Source organism: Trypanosoma theileri, assembly GCF_002087225.1.
Source record: "Trypanosoma theileri isolate Edinburgh chromosome Unknown TM35_Tth_19_V1, whole genome shotgun sequence".
NCBI lineage: Eukaryota > Euglenozoa > Kinetoplastea > Trypanosomatida > Trypanosomatidae > Trypanosoma > Trypanosoma theileri.
The window spans coordinates 317,820-338,672 of NW_021639861.1; the positions used below are offsets into that span (position 1 = coordinate 317,820).

General features: G+C 37.9%; 3 protein-coding genes across 3 annotated transcripts; all 3 read left to right on the forward strand.

The window, feature by feature from the left end:
* Nucleotides 1-547: 547 nt before the first annotated feature.
* Nucleotides 548-16,876, forward strand: TM35_000192190 (putative dynein heavy chain, cytosolic; the record flags this gene model as incomplete). The annotated part of the gene is made up of 1 exon (XM_029026717.1): nt 548-16,876. One exon carries the CDS (start codon nt 548-550, stop codon nt 16,874-16,876), a length of 16,329 nt encoding a protein of 5,442 aa, XP_028882041.1.
* A 375-nt stretch (nt 16,877-17,251) lies between these two features.
* Nucleotides 17,252-18,391, forward strand: TM35_000192200 (uncharacterized protein; the record flags this gene model as incomplete). The annotated part of the gene is made up of 1 exon (XM_029026718.1): nt 17,252-18,391. One exon carries the CDS (start codon nt 17,252-17,254, stop codon nt 18,389-18,391), a length of 1,140 nt encoding a protein of 379 aa, XP_028882042.1.
* Nucleotides 18,392-18,803: 412 nt separating this feature from the next.
* TM35_000192210 (AP-1 complex subunit mu) lies at nt 18,804-20,105 on the forward strand (the record flags this gene model as incomplete). The annotated part of the gene is made up of 1 exon (XM_029026719.1): nt 18,804-20,105. The coding sequence occupies one exon, from the start codon at nt 18,804-18,806 to the stop codon at nt 20,103-20,105; it is 1,302 nt and encodes a 433-aa protein (XP_028882043.1).
* Nucleotides 20,106-20,853: the final 748 nt, after the last annotated feature.

Consider the following 20,853-nt stretch of genomic DNA (forward strand, 5'->3'; position numbering starts at 1 on the left):
TTGATTTTGGTGTCATTACCAGACGATATCGGGCTTTGTTGATGATTTTTTTTTTTTTTTTTCTAGATTCCCCTCTCTCTTTCTCTCTTTCTCTCTCTGTGTGTATGTATGTATTTCCGTTATTTCAAGTGATTCCTTTTTATATATTTATATATCGGTACTAATTCTCTTCTTTGTCTCTTTTATTTCTCTTTCTTTCTTTATTTGTTTTTATATACACACACTTGTGGGTATATTTGCAGGAGCGCGCTTGGCGTGCATAGGTGTATAGATACAATACAAAGAAATCCAATCGAAACAAACCCAGGCAGAAAGAAAAAAAGAGAGAAGAGAAAAAAAAAAAAAAAAAACAAGGGGGAAAGAAGGGAATTTTAAAAAAAGAAAAGAAGAAAAAAAAGAAGAAAAAAACAAGAAAAAAAAAAAACGAAATCAAAGTACAGTGAAAGGGAAGCAAACGAAAAACAGAAGTCTGTGAAATATATATATATTACTATTATTACTATTATTATTATTGTTATTATTGTTATTATTATTTGCTTTTATTATCATGTCCCAGGATGTTGGGTATCCGCAGTCCAATAGTAGTCTCATGCTTGCAGATGATGTTATTCACTTTATTTCCTCCATGATGGAATCCGCCACTGACGAAGAAGTGCGGGAGGCTTTATTACTATTACGAATGCAAAGTGAAAAGAGAGACGCTTCTCTTCTTGTAGAGACTACACCACAAAAGACTGAAAACGATGGGGAAAAGAAAGAATACAGCACCTCAACACCAATAAAAACAACAACAACAACAAGAGAAAAGGATGATCGTAGGGGTGGAAATACGAATAGTAGTAATAGTAATAGTAATAATCTCAATTATCATGTGGCTTTCTGTGAGTTTGTATATTATCAAACATCCACAGATACATCTCCACAGCGAAGAGTTGTGGCCACATATGACTTGCGAAGATTATTTCATCCCCAATCGGATACAACACACTCTACTGTATTCATCACTCCAAGTAAATCCCCAGCAAAGGAAGGCATTATGGGATCTACTACTACTACTACTACTAATATTAATACTAATATTATTACTACACCCTTCACTGAACAGAGTGGAGAAACTGGAGAAAGTAGAGAAGAAAGGGCGTGGGTTCCATTACCCTTTTCACAGTCAATGGTGAGTTGTATTCTTGTTTCTTTGAGAAATAATAGTGATGGAATAATAAATACATCAACAATATCAACAACAAATGAACCTTTGACATTGCGACAACTTAACATTCATGCTGTTGGTATGCGGCAACCACTGGAAGGATTGCAGGCTGTCCTACAATGTGTGTATGAACCCATTCTACGCACACAACGGGAAGTTGTTTTGCGTTCACAAATGCAAGATCTCGTTAGTTCTATTCGATCTCGTTATCAATTACTTGCAGAGGTGGATTTAAAACAATTTGTACATTCCGATCTCCTTGAACTCTGTGTTTCTTACCCAACAGCAGATGAACAACAGTTACTGGAGATTATTGGTCTTGATAAACGTACAGATCCAAGTTTCCTACAGCAGTTAATCTCTGTTCGACACGGTTGTTCCTCTGTTCTTTCTGTGAAGTTTGATAGAAGAGAAATATCAAGTGTGCGTGATGAGGTAGCGTACTGGCAAGCCGTTTTACGTTGGCTTGAAAATCTCCTTCGACAACTTCAAAGCCGTGAATGGCGACTTCTTCACCGTCTCCTCAGTAATCGTGTAGAGACAAGTTATGAGATGGAGTTTAAACAACATGTTCAACTCGTACAGGAGTATTTAGCTCACTTGCGAGATGTGCCATTTCAACAAATTGATAGTGTAGAAGAACAGGATTATACCGCATTGGTACAAACTATATTTGATTCTATTACACGTCCAACACGATATCCAGCATCACAGAGTATGCGTTTACTGGATAGTATTATGCGAGAATTAGCAGAGAGACTTGTTGTTCTTATTACCCGACATGATATTCTGCATATGCAAACACCAGAGGCTCAATTACAATCACTACGGAGAATTATACATGAACTCCATCATCTACAGCAGCAATATACACAAGCTGCAAAGTTCTTTCGATCTGAAGGACTTTCATCTTCTTCCATATCGTCTATTATACCCACACATGACGGAAATCAACAATCCCAACAACAACAACCACAACAACAAAATCAAAATCAACAACCTTATCATTTATTTGTTTTGATCCGTGCACGACAGTTGTGGACGTTTGTGAATGAACACTTTCATTACGAACGAGCCTTACGACAAACATTTTCAGATGGTAGTCTTATGATGAATAGTCCTTCTACCTTTTGTGCAGAACTGACAGAGGCGTATGATCGATTTACAGCGGAAGTCACGGCATCTGGAAGTTTATGGGATATAAGTACAACCGGCACGGCAGAGTTTCAACGGGCTCTCACGGCTTATGAACGTCAATTATCAAATATTGATGATTGTCTTGCTCGGCTTGTAGGTACAATGTTAGCAACTGCGCAGGAAATGAGTAATAATAATAATAATAATAATAATAATAATAATAATAATAATAATATTCATTCCATAGGCACCACCACTTCCTCTTCCACTGCGGCTGCGGCTATTGCGGCTGTTGCTGTAACGGCAGGAAGAGTTGGAGAGAGAAATAGTGGTCCTTCGCTTTATCGCATTTACGCAAGATTTTATCCACTTCGACGTGAAAAGATACAAGCCGTTGTATCTGGTTTTCAAATGGCATTATTAGAACAAATCAATCGAGAAATGAAAGATGTACGAGAACAATACTTTGATACGGAACGTTGTCAAGATGCGATGCGAATTTGTGTAGCTCGTTTTGGTGTTACTTCTGTGGTGGCTCGTATGATGTGGGAAAAGTCTATATTACGTGAAATTGAAGCCTATCTGGTTAGACGTGATGCTATTTCCGAAACTGGATGGCATCAATTACTCCTTTTACGTACAATTGAACATCGCTGGTGTTTAAATGAGCAACTCGCACAGTTTATTGGTCATCCATTACAAGATCTTATTACATGTGAATTGGAGTTAGACTCGGAAGTCCATGGTACGGCATATGCACTTGCCTATCTTGAGATTGTACATGCAAAAGATGAGGTGGAATGGTCACGGGATGCTTATATACAAAATGCACAACAGTTTGTACTTTTAAATGATCCACATGCGCTTAGTTATGCCAAATCACGTTTAATGCTTATTTGTGTGGGTGATAAACGTGGAACGGCGGCGAAGAATAATAATAATAGTAATAATAGTGGTAGTGGTAATAATAATAATAATAGTAATAAGAATAATAAGAATAGTAGTAGTCATAATAATAATAATGATGATGTACGTGATGTGAGAAACTTCTGTGATACCATTGAACAGAGACTGCAAGAACGTGTAGTTCAATGGTGTGAAGATGTCCGTCATCGCATTGCGGCACTTGATGTATTCCCAGATACATTAACGATGAAGGGTCGTTTGCTGAAGCTAGTGGAAATACGAAGTGGTATACATAATAAAAACAATTCCAGTAAGAGTCATAGTGGTAAAGAAAATAATAAGAATAGTAATAATAATAGTAATAGTAATAGTAATAATAATAATAATAATAATAATGATAATGATAATAATAATAATAACGATAAAAGTGGAATATATACAAAGCGTATGGTTATGCCTCATATTCCACGTCAGATGTTTGCACTTTTACGAGATCTACACATGTTGGATAGTATGCGTCTATTAACTCAACATGCACAACTTGTAAGTGATATACGTTCCTTTTTCCGTCATAATGAAGAACGTTTCCGTATTGCCAATTGCCTTACAGAACTCATTAACGCCTTTGAGGCTGCTGTGAATGGTGAAGATGAGTTAATGATCCATCTCGCCACTGAGGATTACATTCGTGTTTATCAATCCTTTCTCGATGGAGCCCAACTTCGCTGGTCAGATGATGGACGTGTTCAGCAATTCCTACAGGAACTCTCTGAACGTGTGTATGCCTTTAGTCTCGCGGCGGCTCAAGTACGTGAGATCGCAGCGAATATGGAACGTGGGATTTTACTCCTGCGAGGCCGACAAATTCAAAAAGCAGAAATGATTGTTTTCCGCGTAGAGGAAATGTGTGCACTTGTGAATAGTCTCACCCTAAAGTGTTGTGTCCATACAGAATGGTGGATTCGACAACTTCAACCCCGATTAAATGCGGCAATGCTTTGGCAAATAGAAGAACACCTGCGGCGATGGACGGATGAGTTTCTCTCAATGGGAAGAGATCCGAAGTTTTTGGATCCCCGCGTGGAAACAGAAGAGTTTCATCTCAAACCGTTACGGGTTCGTATGCGTGTGGTGTTTAAGGAGATTGGATTATCCATGTCGGCTGCGGCGTGTAGACATCATTGGTTGGGGGAATTAAATCGTTCTTTTGCTTGGGTGCATAGAATGCCAACACTACTGCAAGAATCACAACAATCACAACAAGAACAACAATCACAATTGCAATCATCATCATCATCATCATCACAGCAAATGATTTCTGATTTAACAACTGTGAGTACAACAACAACAACAACAACAACAACTCCAACAGCTTCATTATTCTCTACAATCACATCAGGAGGAGGGACATATGATAGATTGTTAGAGTGGATAGATATACGTTCGCTTGTAGAACCATTACAAGCCATTGAGAAATGTATTCAAGATACACTTGAAGTGGAAGCTCAATGGCGAATGGGTCAACAACTATTGAATATTGAAGTTGGTGTACTTCAACAACGACTTGGAGATGATCTTAAGAAATGGGGAGATGCGTTACAACAAATACGTGAATTAGCAAGTAAACAAATGGATTATACACAACCTAGTACACTTGTAGGAGGAATTGTAATTGTAGCTGATGATGCTCAAAAAGAACTTGGAAGGAAACTTGATAATATGACCCAGTATGTACATTCACGATATCGTGATGTAGTAGAGAAATGGTTAGAATCATGTTATCATCATATTATAGAAGAACGTGCATTGGCAGAAAATTGTAATGTGATTAACGATACAGATGATGCTGCGAAATTCCTTTGTCAATTACCAACAATTCAAACAAGTTTACAAGATACAGAAAAACGTATTGCCTCACTAGCACCTGCAGAAGATTATTTAAAACGTCAAGGATTTTCACTACCGGATTCTTGGATTCATGTTCGAAAACTAAAGGAAGAGTTTCGTGCTTATCGTGAACTTATTGATCGTAAAATGAAGGCATTAGAATTCCGACGTCCATTCCTACGAGAAGCGGTTAAATCCCAAGAAGAAGAACTACGACGTCATATTGATGAACTTGAATCTGCTCTTCAAGATATGGATATTCAAGTACAACAACAACAACAACAATTCTTAGATCAAGAAGAAACTGTAGAATCTTTACATAATCGTTTTAGTGAATTACAAGATCGTGTTAGTCGTTTACGAACAAAGAGAGAACAACTCTTAAATGTTCAAGGTGCTCTTAATGTCCCACTCCTATCCGAGGTGAAATTAGAAGCCATCACTGCACGAATGGAAGAACTTCAATGGGTATGTGATCATATTGCCTGTGCTTATCAGAGATTAGCTGTACTTGGTCGAACCCCATTCTTTGAAATGGCCCCACGGCAATTACATGAAGATCTTCTCACTTTAGAAAAGGAAGTACGGGAATTCCCAGAAGCTGTTCGTAGTCATCAAGCATATATGGATTTACAACGTAGTATTGAAAATCGTCTGGCTTGTAGACGATTAATGGATGAATTAAGATCTGATGCGATGGCACCATTAGAAAGAGCTGAACGACATTGGGTTACACTGAAATCACGATTACATGTTTCCTGGAGATTAGATATCTTAACAGTAGGAGATATTTGGCGTAGTGATCCCATAGTAAATGCAAAGGTCTATCATGATGTATTAGAGTTTGCACAAGGTGAACGACGATTAGAAGCTCAAATGGTACGTATTATTTCCTTTTGGAATGAATTTGAATTCAGTACAACACTTTATCAACAACAATTTGTACTTATTAGAGGATGGGATGTTGTTTTTGAAAGACTTACAGATGATTTGGATTCTTTTCAAGGACTTCGATCAAGTCCTTTCTTTACTTCACAACATGTTATTGCTATGGTTACAGATTGGGAAAATAGACTCAATCTTTTACGACGGGTACTGGAAGTACTTATGGCTGTTCAAAGACGTTGGGTTCATTTAGATGGTATTTTTACTGGAAATGCCGATATTCGTCATCAACTCACAAATGATGCTATTCAATTTGATCGAGCCACACGTGAATTTATGACTTTAATGCCTTCTAAATCTAATTTAGGTATAGTACCTGTCGTGAAGGCTCAGGAATTTCTTGATGATTCCAAATTATTACCATCACTAGAGCGATTGGAAGCTCAACTTTCTCGAGTACAACGAGCTCTTAGTACATATTTAGATTTACAACGATCTCAATTTCCACGATTTTTCTTTGTTGGAGATGATGATTTACTTGAAACTCTTGGGAATAGTAGTAAACCTGCTCTTATAGAAAAACATTTACCAAAAATGTTTACCGCTATTGCCCGTCTTATTTGTAATCATGATAATGATGATATGGTAACTCATATTATAGGATTTGGAAGTGCAGAAGGAGAAATTATTAAAATTATTCGTCCTGTGGTATTAAAAGGACGAGCCTTACATGATTGGCTTGCTGAAGTAGAAACTTGTATGGTAGAATCTCTACATCAAATGACTGTATTAGCTGTGAATTCACTAACAGAAACAGGACGAGTAACATCTAAGTGGATGACATCTTTTCCTTTACAAGTTGTTTGTTTGGCTTTTCAAGTTTGGTGGGTTCGACTGCAAGAGGAAACTTTTGCAATCCGACAAAAAGAAGGAAATGGAAAACGAGAAGCATCTAGAGCCGTTACTCATATGGTAGAATTACTAGATCAATTGGCATTAGATGTGACTTCACCATCCGTAACCCAGGCATTACGTCAGGCTATTGAAGAACTTATTACTATTGCTGTTTACCAAAGAGATGTTTCTCGAACGATTGAATTAAAACGTATTAAATCTGCTGAAGATTTTGAATGGTTACGTGTACTTCGAATGTATTTAAGTAATGATGGAACAGAACTACAATGTCGAATGGCAGATGCAACCTTTCTTCATGGATTTGAGTATCTTGGTTGGTATAAACGTCTTGTACAAACGACTTTAACAGATAGATGTTATCTTACCTTAACACAAGCTCTTCATACACGATTAGGTGGATCTCCTGTTGGTCCTGCAGGTTCTGGTAAAACAGAAACTGTAAAAGCATTAGGTATGCAATTGGGTAGACATGTTTTGGTATTTAACTGTGATGATACCTTTGATTTTCATGCTATTGGTCGTATTTTTCTTGGTCTCTGTCAAGTAGGAGCATGGGGTTGTTTTGATGAATTTAATCGATTAGAAGAACGTGTCCTTTCTGCTGTTTCGCAGCAAATTCAAACAATTCAAGAAGCCCTTCGAGCACAGTCTCCTACAGTAACACTCGCCCAACAAACTGTACAACTACGAGAAAATGTTGCCCTCTTTATTACAATGAATCCAGGTTTTGCCGGTCGTTCTAATTTACCTGGTAATCTTAAACAACTCTTTCGTAGTATGACTATGGCTGCACCTGATTGTGAGACTATTGCAGAAGTAATGTTATTTGCACAAGGATTTCGAACAGCAGAGACACTTTCACGGAAAATTGTTCCATTGTTTCACTTATGTGCAGAACAATTATCACGACAACCACACTATGATTTTGGATTACGTGCATTAAAGTCTGTTCTCATGACCGCAGGTGATATGCGGCGAGCTGCACTCCCAACGAAAGAAGAATTAAATCCTGAAACTTCATCTTCTACAAGTAGTAAGACTATACAAAGTGGGGTGACGAGTGCATTAGATGATGCGGAATGTGAATTAGTCCTTCGAAGTCTTATCCTTAGTGTCACCCCACGTTTAGTTACCGAAGATGTTTCCCTCTTCTATCCATTATTACGAGACTTCTTCCCTGGTCGTCCACTTCCAGATGCTACTATGACGGCACTGCGAACGGCAATTGAAGAAGTCTGTCGTGAGAGTCGACTGGCGGCCACACCGGCGTGGGTAGAGAAGATCTGTCAATTATATCATACACGTAAAATGCGGCATGGACTTATGTTGGTAGGGGCCAGTGGTACAGGGAAGACAAGTTGTTGGAAAACACTCTTGCGAGCCATGGCAAGACTCCCTATTGATATAGAAGAGGAAGAAGAAGGGGAAGAAGGGGAAGGGGAGGAAGATCATAATAATGAAGAAAATGATCCTAATGAAGATATAAATGAGAATTTTAATCATGGTGAAAAGGAAAAGAAAGATAAAAGAAGGAATCGTAGTCCACTTGAGGCTCATGCGTATGTAATTGATCCTAAAGCCTTAAAAAAATCAGATTTATTTGGTGTATTTGATGCCACTACACGTGAATGGAAAGATGGTGTATTTACAGAAATCCTTCGCCGTATTGTTCGAAATGAAATGGGTGATAATCGTGCCCATCAACAACATTGGATTGTCTTTGACGGTGATGTAGATCCACATTGGGTGGAAAATCTTAACTCCTTATTGGATGATAATAAAGTATATACACTTCCAAATGGAGAACGTCTTAGTCTTCCACCGTCTGTGCGTATTGTGTTTGAAGTGCAAGATCTTCGTTATGCTACTCCAGCAACTGTATCCCGTTGTGGTATGGTGTGGTTTAGTCGTGGGACTATTCCAATTACAAGTTTATTAAATCGACATTTAAGTGCTTTTCATCGTATACCATTAGTTCGTAAGAATGGAAAAAGACGTTTTGCCGATATGGGAGATGATGAAGAGGAAGAGGGACAACAACAAATACGTTCATGTGGAAATTATTTCATGGTGGCTCGTAGTGGTGTTAATCGTGTGAAGGAATCTTTAGAAACAGCCGCCGCTACTACTAATACTAATACAATGACAACAACAGGTCCAGTAGGAGGAAGTGCTTCTGATATATTAACGGAAACCAATAGTAATGATCATGATGAGTTGAGTGGAAATCTGAATAACACTACTCAAAATAATAATAATAATAATAATAATAATAATTCTATGCGACGTGCGAATGTTCTCAGTAATGTAGAACGTGAAGTATTAGAATTACAAGAGATTATGGCAAATGAATGGGCCTCTGCATTTGCAAAAGATGGTTTACTAGAACGAGCATTTCGTATTATTCATACAGAACGTTATCGAAAACAAGCCAGTATGGAATTAAATGATTTACAACTACTTCGAAGTGTACAATCACTTCTTCTTGATGGTATTTGGCAAGTATGGAATTTACGTAAACTACAAACTCAAATTCCCTCTAATAGTATCATACAAAATTATGCTAAAAATTTATTAGACTACGCTGTTCTTTGGGGTTTTGGTGCTTCCTTTAGTTATGAACTTCGTAAACATTTGGTATTGGATTTAGGATTTTCACAAGAAGTGGAAGTTTACTTTACTTCTGTAAATAATCCTACCAGTAGTCGTAGTGGTCTTCTTTCTTTATTAGATATCTCACCAGATGCGGAAACTGGTACTTGGCGGGCTATTAGAGAACGTGTACAGGAAACCTTTATTCGACCTGAACAAGTGGCTTGTAGTGATACGGTTATTCCCACTGTAGATACCTGTCGACATGAGGATATTTTACGGGCATGGATTGGTGGAGGAAATGCGGCTATTCTCTGTGGACCGCCTGGTTCTGGTAAGACTATGTCCATTGCATCTATGCTTAAACACTTTGTGGAATATGATGCGGTGTTTATGAATTTTTCAAGTGGAACACGACCGGAAAATGTAATTCGTATATTAGAACAATATTGTGTTGTGCAGAGTACGGTACGTGGGCCTGTGATGTCACCTGCGGGAGGGAAACGATTATTACTCTTTTGTGATGAAATTAATCTTCCCGCGTTAGATCAATATGGAACACAATCGGTTATTCAATTACTTCGACAATTAATTGAACGTGGTGGATATTATCGTAGTCGAGATAATGCTTGGATTACAGTAAAAGATGTACAAGTGATTGCGGCTTGTAATCCACCAACCGATACAGGACGAGTAGCACTTTCTCATCGTTTTCTTCGTTGGGCACCCGTTTTATTTGTAGATTTCCCAACAGAAGAAAGTTTACATATTATTTACATCTCCTACTGTCGTGCAGTATTATCTTTTAATAAATCTCTCTTACGAACCCAAACGGAACAAAAATTAGCACGATCTATGGTTGATATGTATATAGCTACACAATCTCGTTTTAACTCATGGCAACAACCTCATTATGTCTACTCCCCACGTGATCTCTCTCGCTGGACTCGTGCCATTCACTCCGCATTACAAACATGGAATGAATCGGAATTACGTGGAATTCACGTGGATGGACTTGTGCGACTCGCCGTTCATGAAGGACTTCGTGTCTTTTATGATCGACTGGTTGAAAGATCTGAACAGGAATGGGCAGATGCCGCAATTGATAGATGTTTTGTGGCCCATTTCCGTGATGCCGCATCTCCCGCCGCTGCCCTTAGACGACCTGTCTTATATTCCACTATTCTTCATCATACATATGTGGAATCTGGAAGAGATGAACTCAGAGCTTATATTGAAGAGAAATTAGAATTATTTTGTGAAGAGGAATTAGATGCGAAACTTGTGGTGTATGATGCGATGGTGGATCATGTTGTTCGTATTGATCGTGTTTTGCGGCAACCATTGGGTCATATGCTTCTTGCTGGATCCTCTGGTGTGGGAAAAACAATTATTGCCCAATTGGTAGCATGGATGAATGGAATGACTGTATTTAGACTCGGTGTTCATCGTAATTATCAATTAGATGATTATGAAAGAGATCTTCGTGATGTATTACGTCGGGCTGGATGTAAGTTAGAACGTATTTGTTTTATCTTTGATGATAGTAATATCTTGGAATCCAGTTTCTTAGAGTATATGAATGCATTACTGGCATCTGGTGAGGTTCCAGGTCTCTTTGATGGGGATGAATGGGGAAAATTAATGGAAGAAATACGAAGTAGTATTGAAGCCCAACAACAACAACAACAACAAAAACACTATCAACAAGAACAACAACAACAACAGCAGCAACAACAACAACAACAACAGCAACAGCAACAACAACAACAAGGATTAGGGTTATCATCATTTAATAGTATGAATACCAATAATCATGGTATGAGTACTGTTGGTGATGCTATTTCTGAAGATCATATGGCCACAGGTCTAGAGGGACTTGATTCTATGGTATCTGCCAATTATATTGATACCACTTCTGATCAAGAACTTTATCGATGGTTTATTAGTAATGTAAAACGTAATTTACATGTTGTCTTTACTATAGATCCATCATCTGGAGAATTCGCCAATCGTGCGGTAGCAAGTCCTGCCTTATTTAATCGTTGTACGATTGATTGGTTTGGAGATTGGGATCGTAGTACCCGATATCAACTCACACGAAGACTCACTCAACATCTTGATATTATGTTTTCTTTTAAAGGAATTTATGAAAAAAGTGAAGATGAGGCACGAGATGCCTTAGCCTATGCTCTTTGTCGTATTCATGAAATAACAGAAGATGTTAATCGTCTTGTACGACTTCAAAATGCCCATTATGGTACATTTATTACTCCACGACACTTTGCCGATTGTGTACAACAATTACAATTATTATATGAAGAAAAGAAAGGGGAATCACGAGAACAATTAGTTCATCTTCGTAGTGGTCTCTCCAAGTTAGATGGGGTTTCCGATGAGGTGGAACAGCAACGGATAAAACTTCGTGAACATGAGGCGGTATTAGAAGAAAATAGTAAAAAAGCACAAGTTATGTTAGATCGTATTATTACAGATACAGAAACCACTAAAAAGGAAAAACAGGCAGCAGAACAACTTCGACAACAACTCTCCGAAGAGGAAAAAACTATTATACTGGATAAAGCGAATGTCCAACAACAACTCGCAGAGGTGGAGCCGGCTTTACGAGAAGCAGAAGTGGCATTAAATACAATTAAACCCGAATATTTGCGAGAAATACGAGCCTACACCACTCCACCCTTAATGGTAAAAAGAGTCCTAGAGACGGTACTTGTTGTGATGGGAGAAAAACGAGCAGATGATTGGGATGTGATTAAACTTCATATTCGCCGAGATGACTTCCTTAGTGAAGTGAAAGCCTTTCAACCACGTAGTGTAAGTGAAGAAGCCCGGGAAACTGTTCGGGTGATGTTGCAAGATGATGGATTTACAGTGGAAGCGGCCTATCGGGCTTCTAAAGCGGCTGGACCATTACTACAATGGGCAAAAGCACAGATAAACTATGCCACTATTTATGCAGCGATGGGACCTTTACGAACTCGTATTGAACAACTTACCGTGGCTCATGCCGCAAAACTAACCGATTTAGCGCAAACAGAATCTCAAATACATGCAATGGAGGAATCCTTATTACAATTAAAAGCAGATTATCAAGCCATGACAGAGAAGATGGCAACTATTAAAAATACAATGAGTGGTGTAGCCAAAAGATGTGAGACGGCGACAAAGTTATTACAGCAATTATTAGAAGAACGTGAACGATGGGAATCAGAAGCGATGAGTTTTGATACTGAAGTTCATACTATTATTGGAGATTGTATTCTTGCAGCTGCTTCACTTGCTTATTTTGGTTACTTTGATGAATATACACGACAAACACTTCTTTTTCCACGTTGGCGTCAATGTTTACAGGAATTACAAATTCCTGTACGTGAACATCTACGTAGTGTGGTAGAGTATTTAGTAACTCCTAAAGAACGATTATTATGGGAACAGTATGGACTTCCAAAGGATAATCTTTGTGTAGAAAATGCCATGATACTAAGTCGTTGTCAACGTTATCCTTTACTTATTGATCCTAGTGGAATTGCAGATGCCTTTTTATTACAACAATATGCTAAAGATAATATTAAAAAGACAAGTTTTAGTAAAGTTGGTTATTTAAAACAATTGGATATGGCTGTACGTTTTGGTTATCCTATTCTTATGCAAGATGCTGAATTTATAGATCCTGCTTTAAGTCCATTAATGAATCGAGAAATTCATCGTGTGGGTGGACATTCTCTTACACGTCTTGGTGGACAAGATGTGGAGATTGCCGCCTCTTTTCGTCTCTTCCTTGTCACTCGTAATTCCCATTATCAACCATCTCCTGGTGTGGCTGGTCAAGTCTGTTTAGTGAATTTCACTATTACAGAATCTTCTCTACGAGCACAGTGTAGACATCGTGTTTTACTGCATGAACACCCAGAGTTAGATGCCCGTCGAGCACATGTATTACGTGTACAAGGGGAATATCAATTACGATTACGGGTATTAGAACAGGAATTACTTACATCCATTGCACGTAGTGAAGGGGGTTTATTAGAGAATGATGCCTTAACAATTGCTCTTGGTAAATTAAAGGCGGAAACACATGCTTTAAAGGAAAGTATTGCAGAAAGTGAAGCATCTATGCAAGCAATTACAACAGTAGAAGCTCAATATGAACCACTTGCTGCTGTAGTAGCAAAGATGTATTTTGCATTACGTCGTCTTTCACAATTACATGGACTTTATCATTACAGTGTAGATTTTATTTTCCGTGTTCTTGCAGATGCATTAGATGTATTACCCTCTCATCACAACATGACGAATAAGAGTCATGAAGTCACAAGTCCCTCAGATAAAGAACCAAAGAAGGAAGAAGAAGAAAAAGAAGAAACAGTATCTAAAGAAAAAGATATGGTACGTTTACAAGTATTAACACGTGAAGTATTTAATCTTGTCCATCATCGTGTAAGACGTGGTATGTTTGCCCAAGATCATCTTGTACTTGCTATTATTCTTGGAAAACTTCGAAGTGGTATTCCTGATAGTATTGGACAACAGATTACATTAGAAGAATGGAGTTGGTTTGAGGATGCATTACATGCTCCTACTACTACTACTACTACTACTAATACTACTACTGCCAGTGCTGTTAGTACTACCACTACGAATACTAGTAGTAATAATAGTAAAAATATTAATAATGGAAATACGGTTTCTGGAATTCCTGTTATTTTACGTGAATGTGGTGTATGTGTGCCTTCTTCTGAAAGTGCCTTTGCGGTGATGTTGCGTAGACCACTCTTCACAGTTGTACGAGAATCTCTATTAAATCCACAACATGCGGAATTGTGGCGTCAGTACTTCGCCTCTGCGGCTCCTTATAATGAAATATTACCACCATTTCATATGAATCCAACCAATGCGGCTGGGGAACGTACTCGACGTGCTTTTATCACTTCCTTTTTATTATTATATACCCGTCGAGATGCATTCACATCGGCGGTGTTTGAATTTTTGCGTCTCTTTTTTGATGGAACAAAGACAACAACAAACAACAACAATAATAATAATAATAATGATAATAATAATAATAATAACAATAAGAAGAAGAATGGTGTGATCAGTACCTTCTTTGGAGCGGAAGTTCCTGATCTTGCGGTAGTTCAGGCCGAACTCTCTGATCGCACGCCTCTTATTCTCGTTTCAAATGCCGGTAGTGATCCCACACTTCAATTAGAGGCCCTCGCACAGGCGATGGATGTTCCTTTGCGAGTAGCCGTTATGGGAAGCACAACAGGAATAGAAGCCGCAGATCGTTTCTTATCACAAGCCATGAGTGATGGATTATGGGTATTATTAAAGAATATTCATCTCGCACGTTCCTACGCAGATGCGGTGGAGAAACGTATTCATCGTGAGTGTTCAGAAGGACATTTACATCGTAACTTTAGACTTGTCTTATCTATAGAATCTACTCCAACATCCTCTTTAACCTTAACCACTGTTGAGGAAAAAGGAGATGGGGAAAGTAAACGATGTATGGAATCTTCTTCTTTACTTCCTGCAAGTCTTGTAGAGGCTTCTGTGGTATTAGTGTATGAACCTCCACCAGGGATGAAATCTTCTCTCTTGCAGACGGTTGGGGCACTTCAACCCTTCTCTGTACATGCTAGTCAACCACCAGAAATACAACGAATCTATTTAGCAGCGGCATGGCTACACGCAGTGGTGATGGAACGATTATTATATATTCCAATGGGATGGACCACACGATATGAATTTAATGATACGGAGTATTGGCGTATTTTACAATCTGTGGATAGTTGGGTTGTGGCATCTCGTAATAAGAATAATAATAAGAATAGTAATGATAAAACTATTGAGGGTATTCAGCGTGATCGTATTCCATGGACTGCACTTCAAACTATTATTGGTACAACACTTTATGGTGGTAAAATTATTAATGAATTTGATCAATTACTCTTAGATTTTCTATGTGCAGAATTTATGAGTAATGTTATCTTTGATGATAATAGACCCTTTGTATTAACAGAAGATAAAGAAATTAATGAACTCCTCACGTGTAGAAATATTCAATCATTACAAGATGTTCAAACTTGGGTACGTGCATTACCAGAATCAGGAACTCCATTATGGGCCCGTCTTCCTGCAAGTGCATCTCGTATTATTTCATCTCAACATGCCGTCGCTACATTAGAACGTCTCACCACAGTTCGACTTATTGATGAAAAGGAGAATGAAATTATAAAAGGATTTATTATTCACAATGAAAAGAATAGTAATAATAATAATAATAATAAAAGACCCGAAAGTGGATCAGATCATAGTTATTCTACTCCATTACAACAAATAACTCCAACAGGGTTTGGAGAAACACGATGGGGACAAAAAATAAGACGTTTCTGTACAGCATGGCGTCGTATATTCGTTCCATTATATGATGCTGTTACTATAGGAATAAGTAAAGAAAAAGAAGAAGGAATATCTAATCTTAACAGTAATGAACCCACTATAGTCGCTATTGAACGTGAATATACCTTTGCATTGGATAGATTACGTGAAATTATGGATGATTTACAAACATTAGAACACATTTGCACAGGATCACGTAAACCTGTAGCCATTCAACGTGAGATGATGGATTATTTATTAAAAGATCAAATACCTCCACAATGGTCTCGTTTCTATCAAACATATCCAACGATAGCGGATCAATGGATGGCAGATTTTCAAAATCGATTTACACAAGCACGTCTTTTGCATGAGGCTGTACGAAATAAAACTATTGGAAGTGTATGTTTATCACTTGGACTTTTATTTTGGCCTGGTGCATTCCTTACAGCCACTAAACAACAAGCCGCACGAAGACATAAACGCTCTCTTGAACAGTTACAACTTCGTTTAGAACTTTTATCTGAAAATGCCACACGTGCACATGCGGTAAAGAAGGAAAAACAATCCGATGCTTGGCATATTATTGGATTAACATTATGTTCTGCTTGTACTTTAGATGAGAAGGATCATAAGTGTAATCTTCTTCCTGCAACTTCTACTGTACCTTCTACAACGGTTGGTGCTCTCTTATATTGGGAAGCGGTGGCCACAAGTACTGTATCTGATGGATCTACAATGCTTTCAAAATCTTCATTATTAATGCGATTAGCATCTCAAGATATGACGAGTGGTCGTTTGGCTACTCCATTTTATGTAAATCCACGGCGTGATGCTATGTTAGAAGTGGTGGAACTGGAAGTGGATCCTGTAAAGGTGAAGATGCAGGCATGGTATGAACGTGCGGTGTGTCTCATTGCCTGGTCCTCAGAGGAGTACTGAGAAAAAAAAAAGGGGAAGAAGTATGGAGATAAGGGATGTTGATGGAACTAGAGGAAAATAAAGTGTAGAAGAGAAACTGTATATAAATATAAATATATATATAAATATAAATATATATATATATATATATTATATTGATATACGATCTGGAATAAAGATAAAGGAGTCGAGTTTGGGTGGGGGAATTACGTCTAGAAGTAGAAAATTGCAAAAAAAGAAAATATTGGTTTATGGGGTTTTAAAATGACTTGAAATGATTAAAGTGTAAAGTGTATACAATCAAAAGAATATCTTTTTTATATATTTATTTTTTTTTTTTCTGCTGCTTTCCTTATTCTATAGATTAAATAGTAAAGGCTTGACGGATTTTTACATATGCAGCAGGTGAAAAAGGAAGAGAATGCTCCCTTAACCAACACATTTTCTATTACAATTGTCGGTTCAGGTGTCTCTACGGCTATTCCCGTTATTGGTCACTTCTCTGGTAATTGTGCCTGTGCGGCGGCATTAAAGGATATGAATGGACCCAATAGACGTAATAATGTTAGTTTACTCATTACAGTCCCATCACGTGATGCCTCTCATTCAGATGGAGCTGTTAAGCATATACTCATAGATTGTGGAAAAACATTTCGTGATGCCTATTTTCGTGTACTTGCTAAACATAAGGTTCAATATGTAGATGCTTTATTGATTACACATGATCACGCAGATGCCGTGGCTGGAATAGATGACTTGCGTGATTTACAGTACATGACTGTAGATGAAAATGATGATTGGTTTGTTAAACAGTATATTTCAACCTATACCTCTGCGAAAACAGTAAATAATATGAAAGAGCAATTTGGATATATTTATCGTAATAGTCGTTTAGTGGGTCCTGCCCCAGAATCTAAAGAAGCTCATGAGGCACTTCTACAGCATTTCACTGAAGAATGTAAACAAAAAAAGATTTCAAATAATATTGGTAAACGTCGATCTACTGCATTAGATTTCTTTACCCTTCCAGATACTATCCCAACACCTTTTTACATTCCAGCACTTGGATCAGACTTCCCAATGTATGCTGTGCCTGTGGAACATGGAGCGGGTTACATGTCGCTTGGATTTGTTTTTGGTCGTGGTGTTGCCTTTCATAGTGTGGGAGCCACACCTCTTGATATTAAAGATAAAAGTTGTGTTGTTTATCTTTCGGATGTTAGTTTTATACCAGAAGCGGCCATGTCATTTTTACAAGATCTTGTGAAGATTGATGTGTTGATTGTTGATTTATTGTATGGACCTGGTAAGCGACACCCCACACATTATTGTATGGATGATGTCATTCGTCTTGTAGAGTTATTACAACCCATCCGCACATATGGTATTGGTATGTACTGTGATGTGGAGCATACAAAAGGGAATGAATATTTGTGTGAAAGACTGGAGGAACTCCGGCGTAATGGCAAGTGTAGTGATCGTGTAATCTCTGTTATGTTGGGATTCGACGCACTTGATATTCCACTACCGTTGTAGGATTCTATTTTTTCTTTTTTAATTAATTAACTAATTAATTAAATACTCTATTCCTCTGTATTGGATATATATTTATATATATATCATAGAAGGAATGAGAAAGAGAAAGAGAGATTATTATTATTATTATTATTATTATTATTATTATTATTATTATTATGGTTCTTTCCTTCTTCTTCTTTTTATTTGTGATTCAGTCTAGTGGTGGTGGGGAAAAAAGGAAAAAAAAAAGAAAATAAATTCAAAAAATCATCAATATTATCATCATAATCAACAGCAGCAGTAGTTGTTGTTGTGATAGTAGTACTATTAGTAGTGAGGAGGTGGAAAGAGCAATAGTAGAAGCAGTAGTACCGTAGGGGATTCTTTCTTTCTATTTATTTTTAATTATTTTCTACTTTATAGTGATCAAATGGCATCGGTATTTTACATCTTAGACAGTAAAGGATCTCCTCTTATCTGTCGTTCATACCGTGGAGATATTGCGCAGAATCCACCCGCAGTCTTTCAACGCCGTGTATTGGATGAGGAAGAGTTCCGTGTAACCCCTGTATTTGAGGAACAAGGACATACCTACTGTTTTATCCGCGTAAATGATGTCTTTTTCCTCATGGTGAGTAAAATAAACACTTGTCCATTACAGCAAATTGCGTTTATGCGTCGTTGTGTGACGGTGTTTGAGAATTACTTTAAACACGTCTCTGAAGAGACCGTAATGGATAACTTTGTGATTGTATATGAATTAATGGATGAGATGTGTGATTTTGGTTTACCACAGTATACAGAAGAAAAGGTATTACAGGAATATATTACACAAGAGGGTCTTATTTCTTATTTATTACCAGAGGAGAAATTGCGGGTGAAGGAACTTCCAGCGGCAGTAACAGGAATGGGTGGTGGAACCCCATGGAGAATGCCGGGTAAATATAAATACCGCAGAAATGAAGCCTTCTTAGATGTGATTGAGAGTATTAATATTCTCGTTTCCCCAGAAGGTGAAACCTTATCAAGTGAAATTGTCGGTCAACTTAAAATGCGTGTTCGTCTCTCTGGTATGCCAACGCTTAAATTGGGATTAAATGATAAAGCCATGTTGGGAATTACCGGTGGCCGTACAGGCCGTGCAGTGGAAATGGCAGATGTGAAATTCCATCAATGTGTACGACTCAATCAATTTGAAAGTGATCGTATCATTACCTTTATTCCCCCTGATGGGGATTTTGAACTCATGACTTATCGCTCCAGTAAAAAGATCTCCCCACTCGTGCAGGTGGAATGTGTTGTTACGAGACGAAGTGCCACACAAGTGGAAATGACCGTCACAGCCCGCACAACTTTCCGTCGAACCACAACCGCTAATTTTGTGGATCTTCTCATTCCCATTCCAAGTGATGCGAATAAACCAGAGGCGAAGTGTACAATGGGGAAACTGCGATATGCCCCGGAGTCCAGTGTGTTGGTGTGGAGTCTGCGCGGTGTGGGTGGGGGCAAACAATTCAGTTGTCTCTGCAAGTTTCATCTCCCATCGGTGCGTAGTAGTGATCCGCAGGCTGTGGCGAAGGCACCCATTCAAGTGAAGTTTGAAATTCCATTCTTCACCGCCTCGGGATTTCAAGTGCGTTATTTGAAAGTAACGGAGAAGTCAAATTATGAGGCACTGCCGTGGGTGCGGTATGTGACGCAGAGTGGAGACTATCAGGTGCGAACCAACTAACAGAGAGAGAGAGAAAGAGAGAAGGAGGGAATATATATATATATATATGAAAGAAGGAAAGAAAGAAAGATAAACTGGCTGCGTGAGTAAGAGAAAGGAGGAGAAGAGATAGAAAATGAATATCTGTATGGATAGATAGAGAGAGAGAGAGAGAAAAGAAGCGAATATAGGATAGGAGAAGGGAAAGATGGAAAATAATGTGTTATTGTCAAGAGAGAAGTGCTAAAAGTCAATTGTAAGACTGTACTTCTTTCTTTTTTATGTACTGCTACTGTTGTTATTATTATTATTGCTGTTACAATATTTCTCTGTGATATTAGGTCACATAAGAAAGTATGCACTTTCTTTTTTTTTTTTACATTTATCTCATTCATTTTGTTTTGTTTTTTCTTTCCCCTTCGTCGTATTCGTATTCCTTCACTGTTCTCATACCATTCAGATGTTTATTTGGTGTGTGTATCTTTCTTTCTATCTATCTATATATATATATATATATATATATATATATCTGTATCTCTATACATTCCTATGTTTCTATCTATCTCTCTGAGAGAGAGAGAGAGAAAGATGGAGAATTTGTTGTAGTTCCTCTCTTTTTTTGCGGAACAATGAGCAGCAGAGGCAATATAACTCTGTAAAGCTGATTTCGGTTCGTTTTTTATTTATTTCTTTTTTCTTCTTTTACTTCTTCTACTTCTCAACTGTGTTATTTATTATTTTATTATACTTCTGTGTTTACTGCTTCATT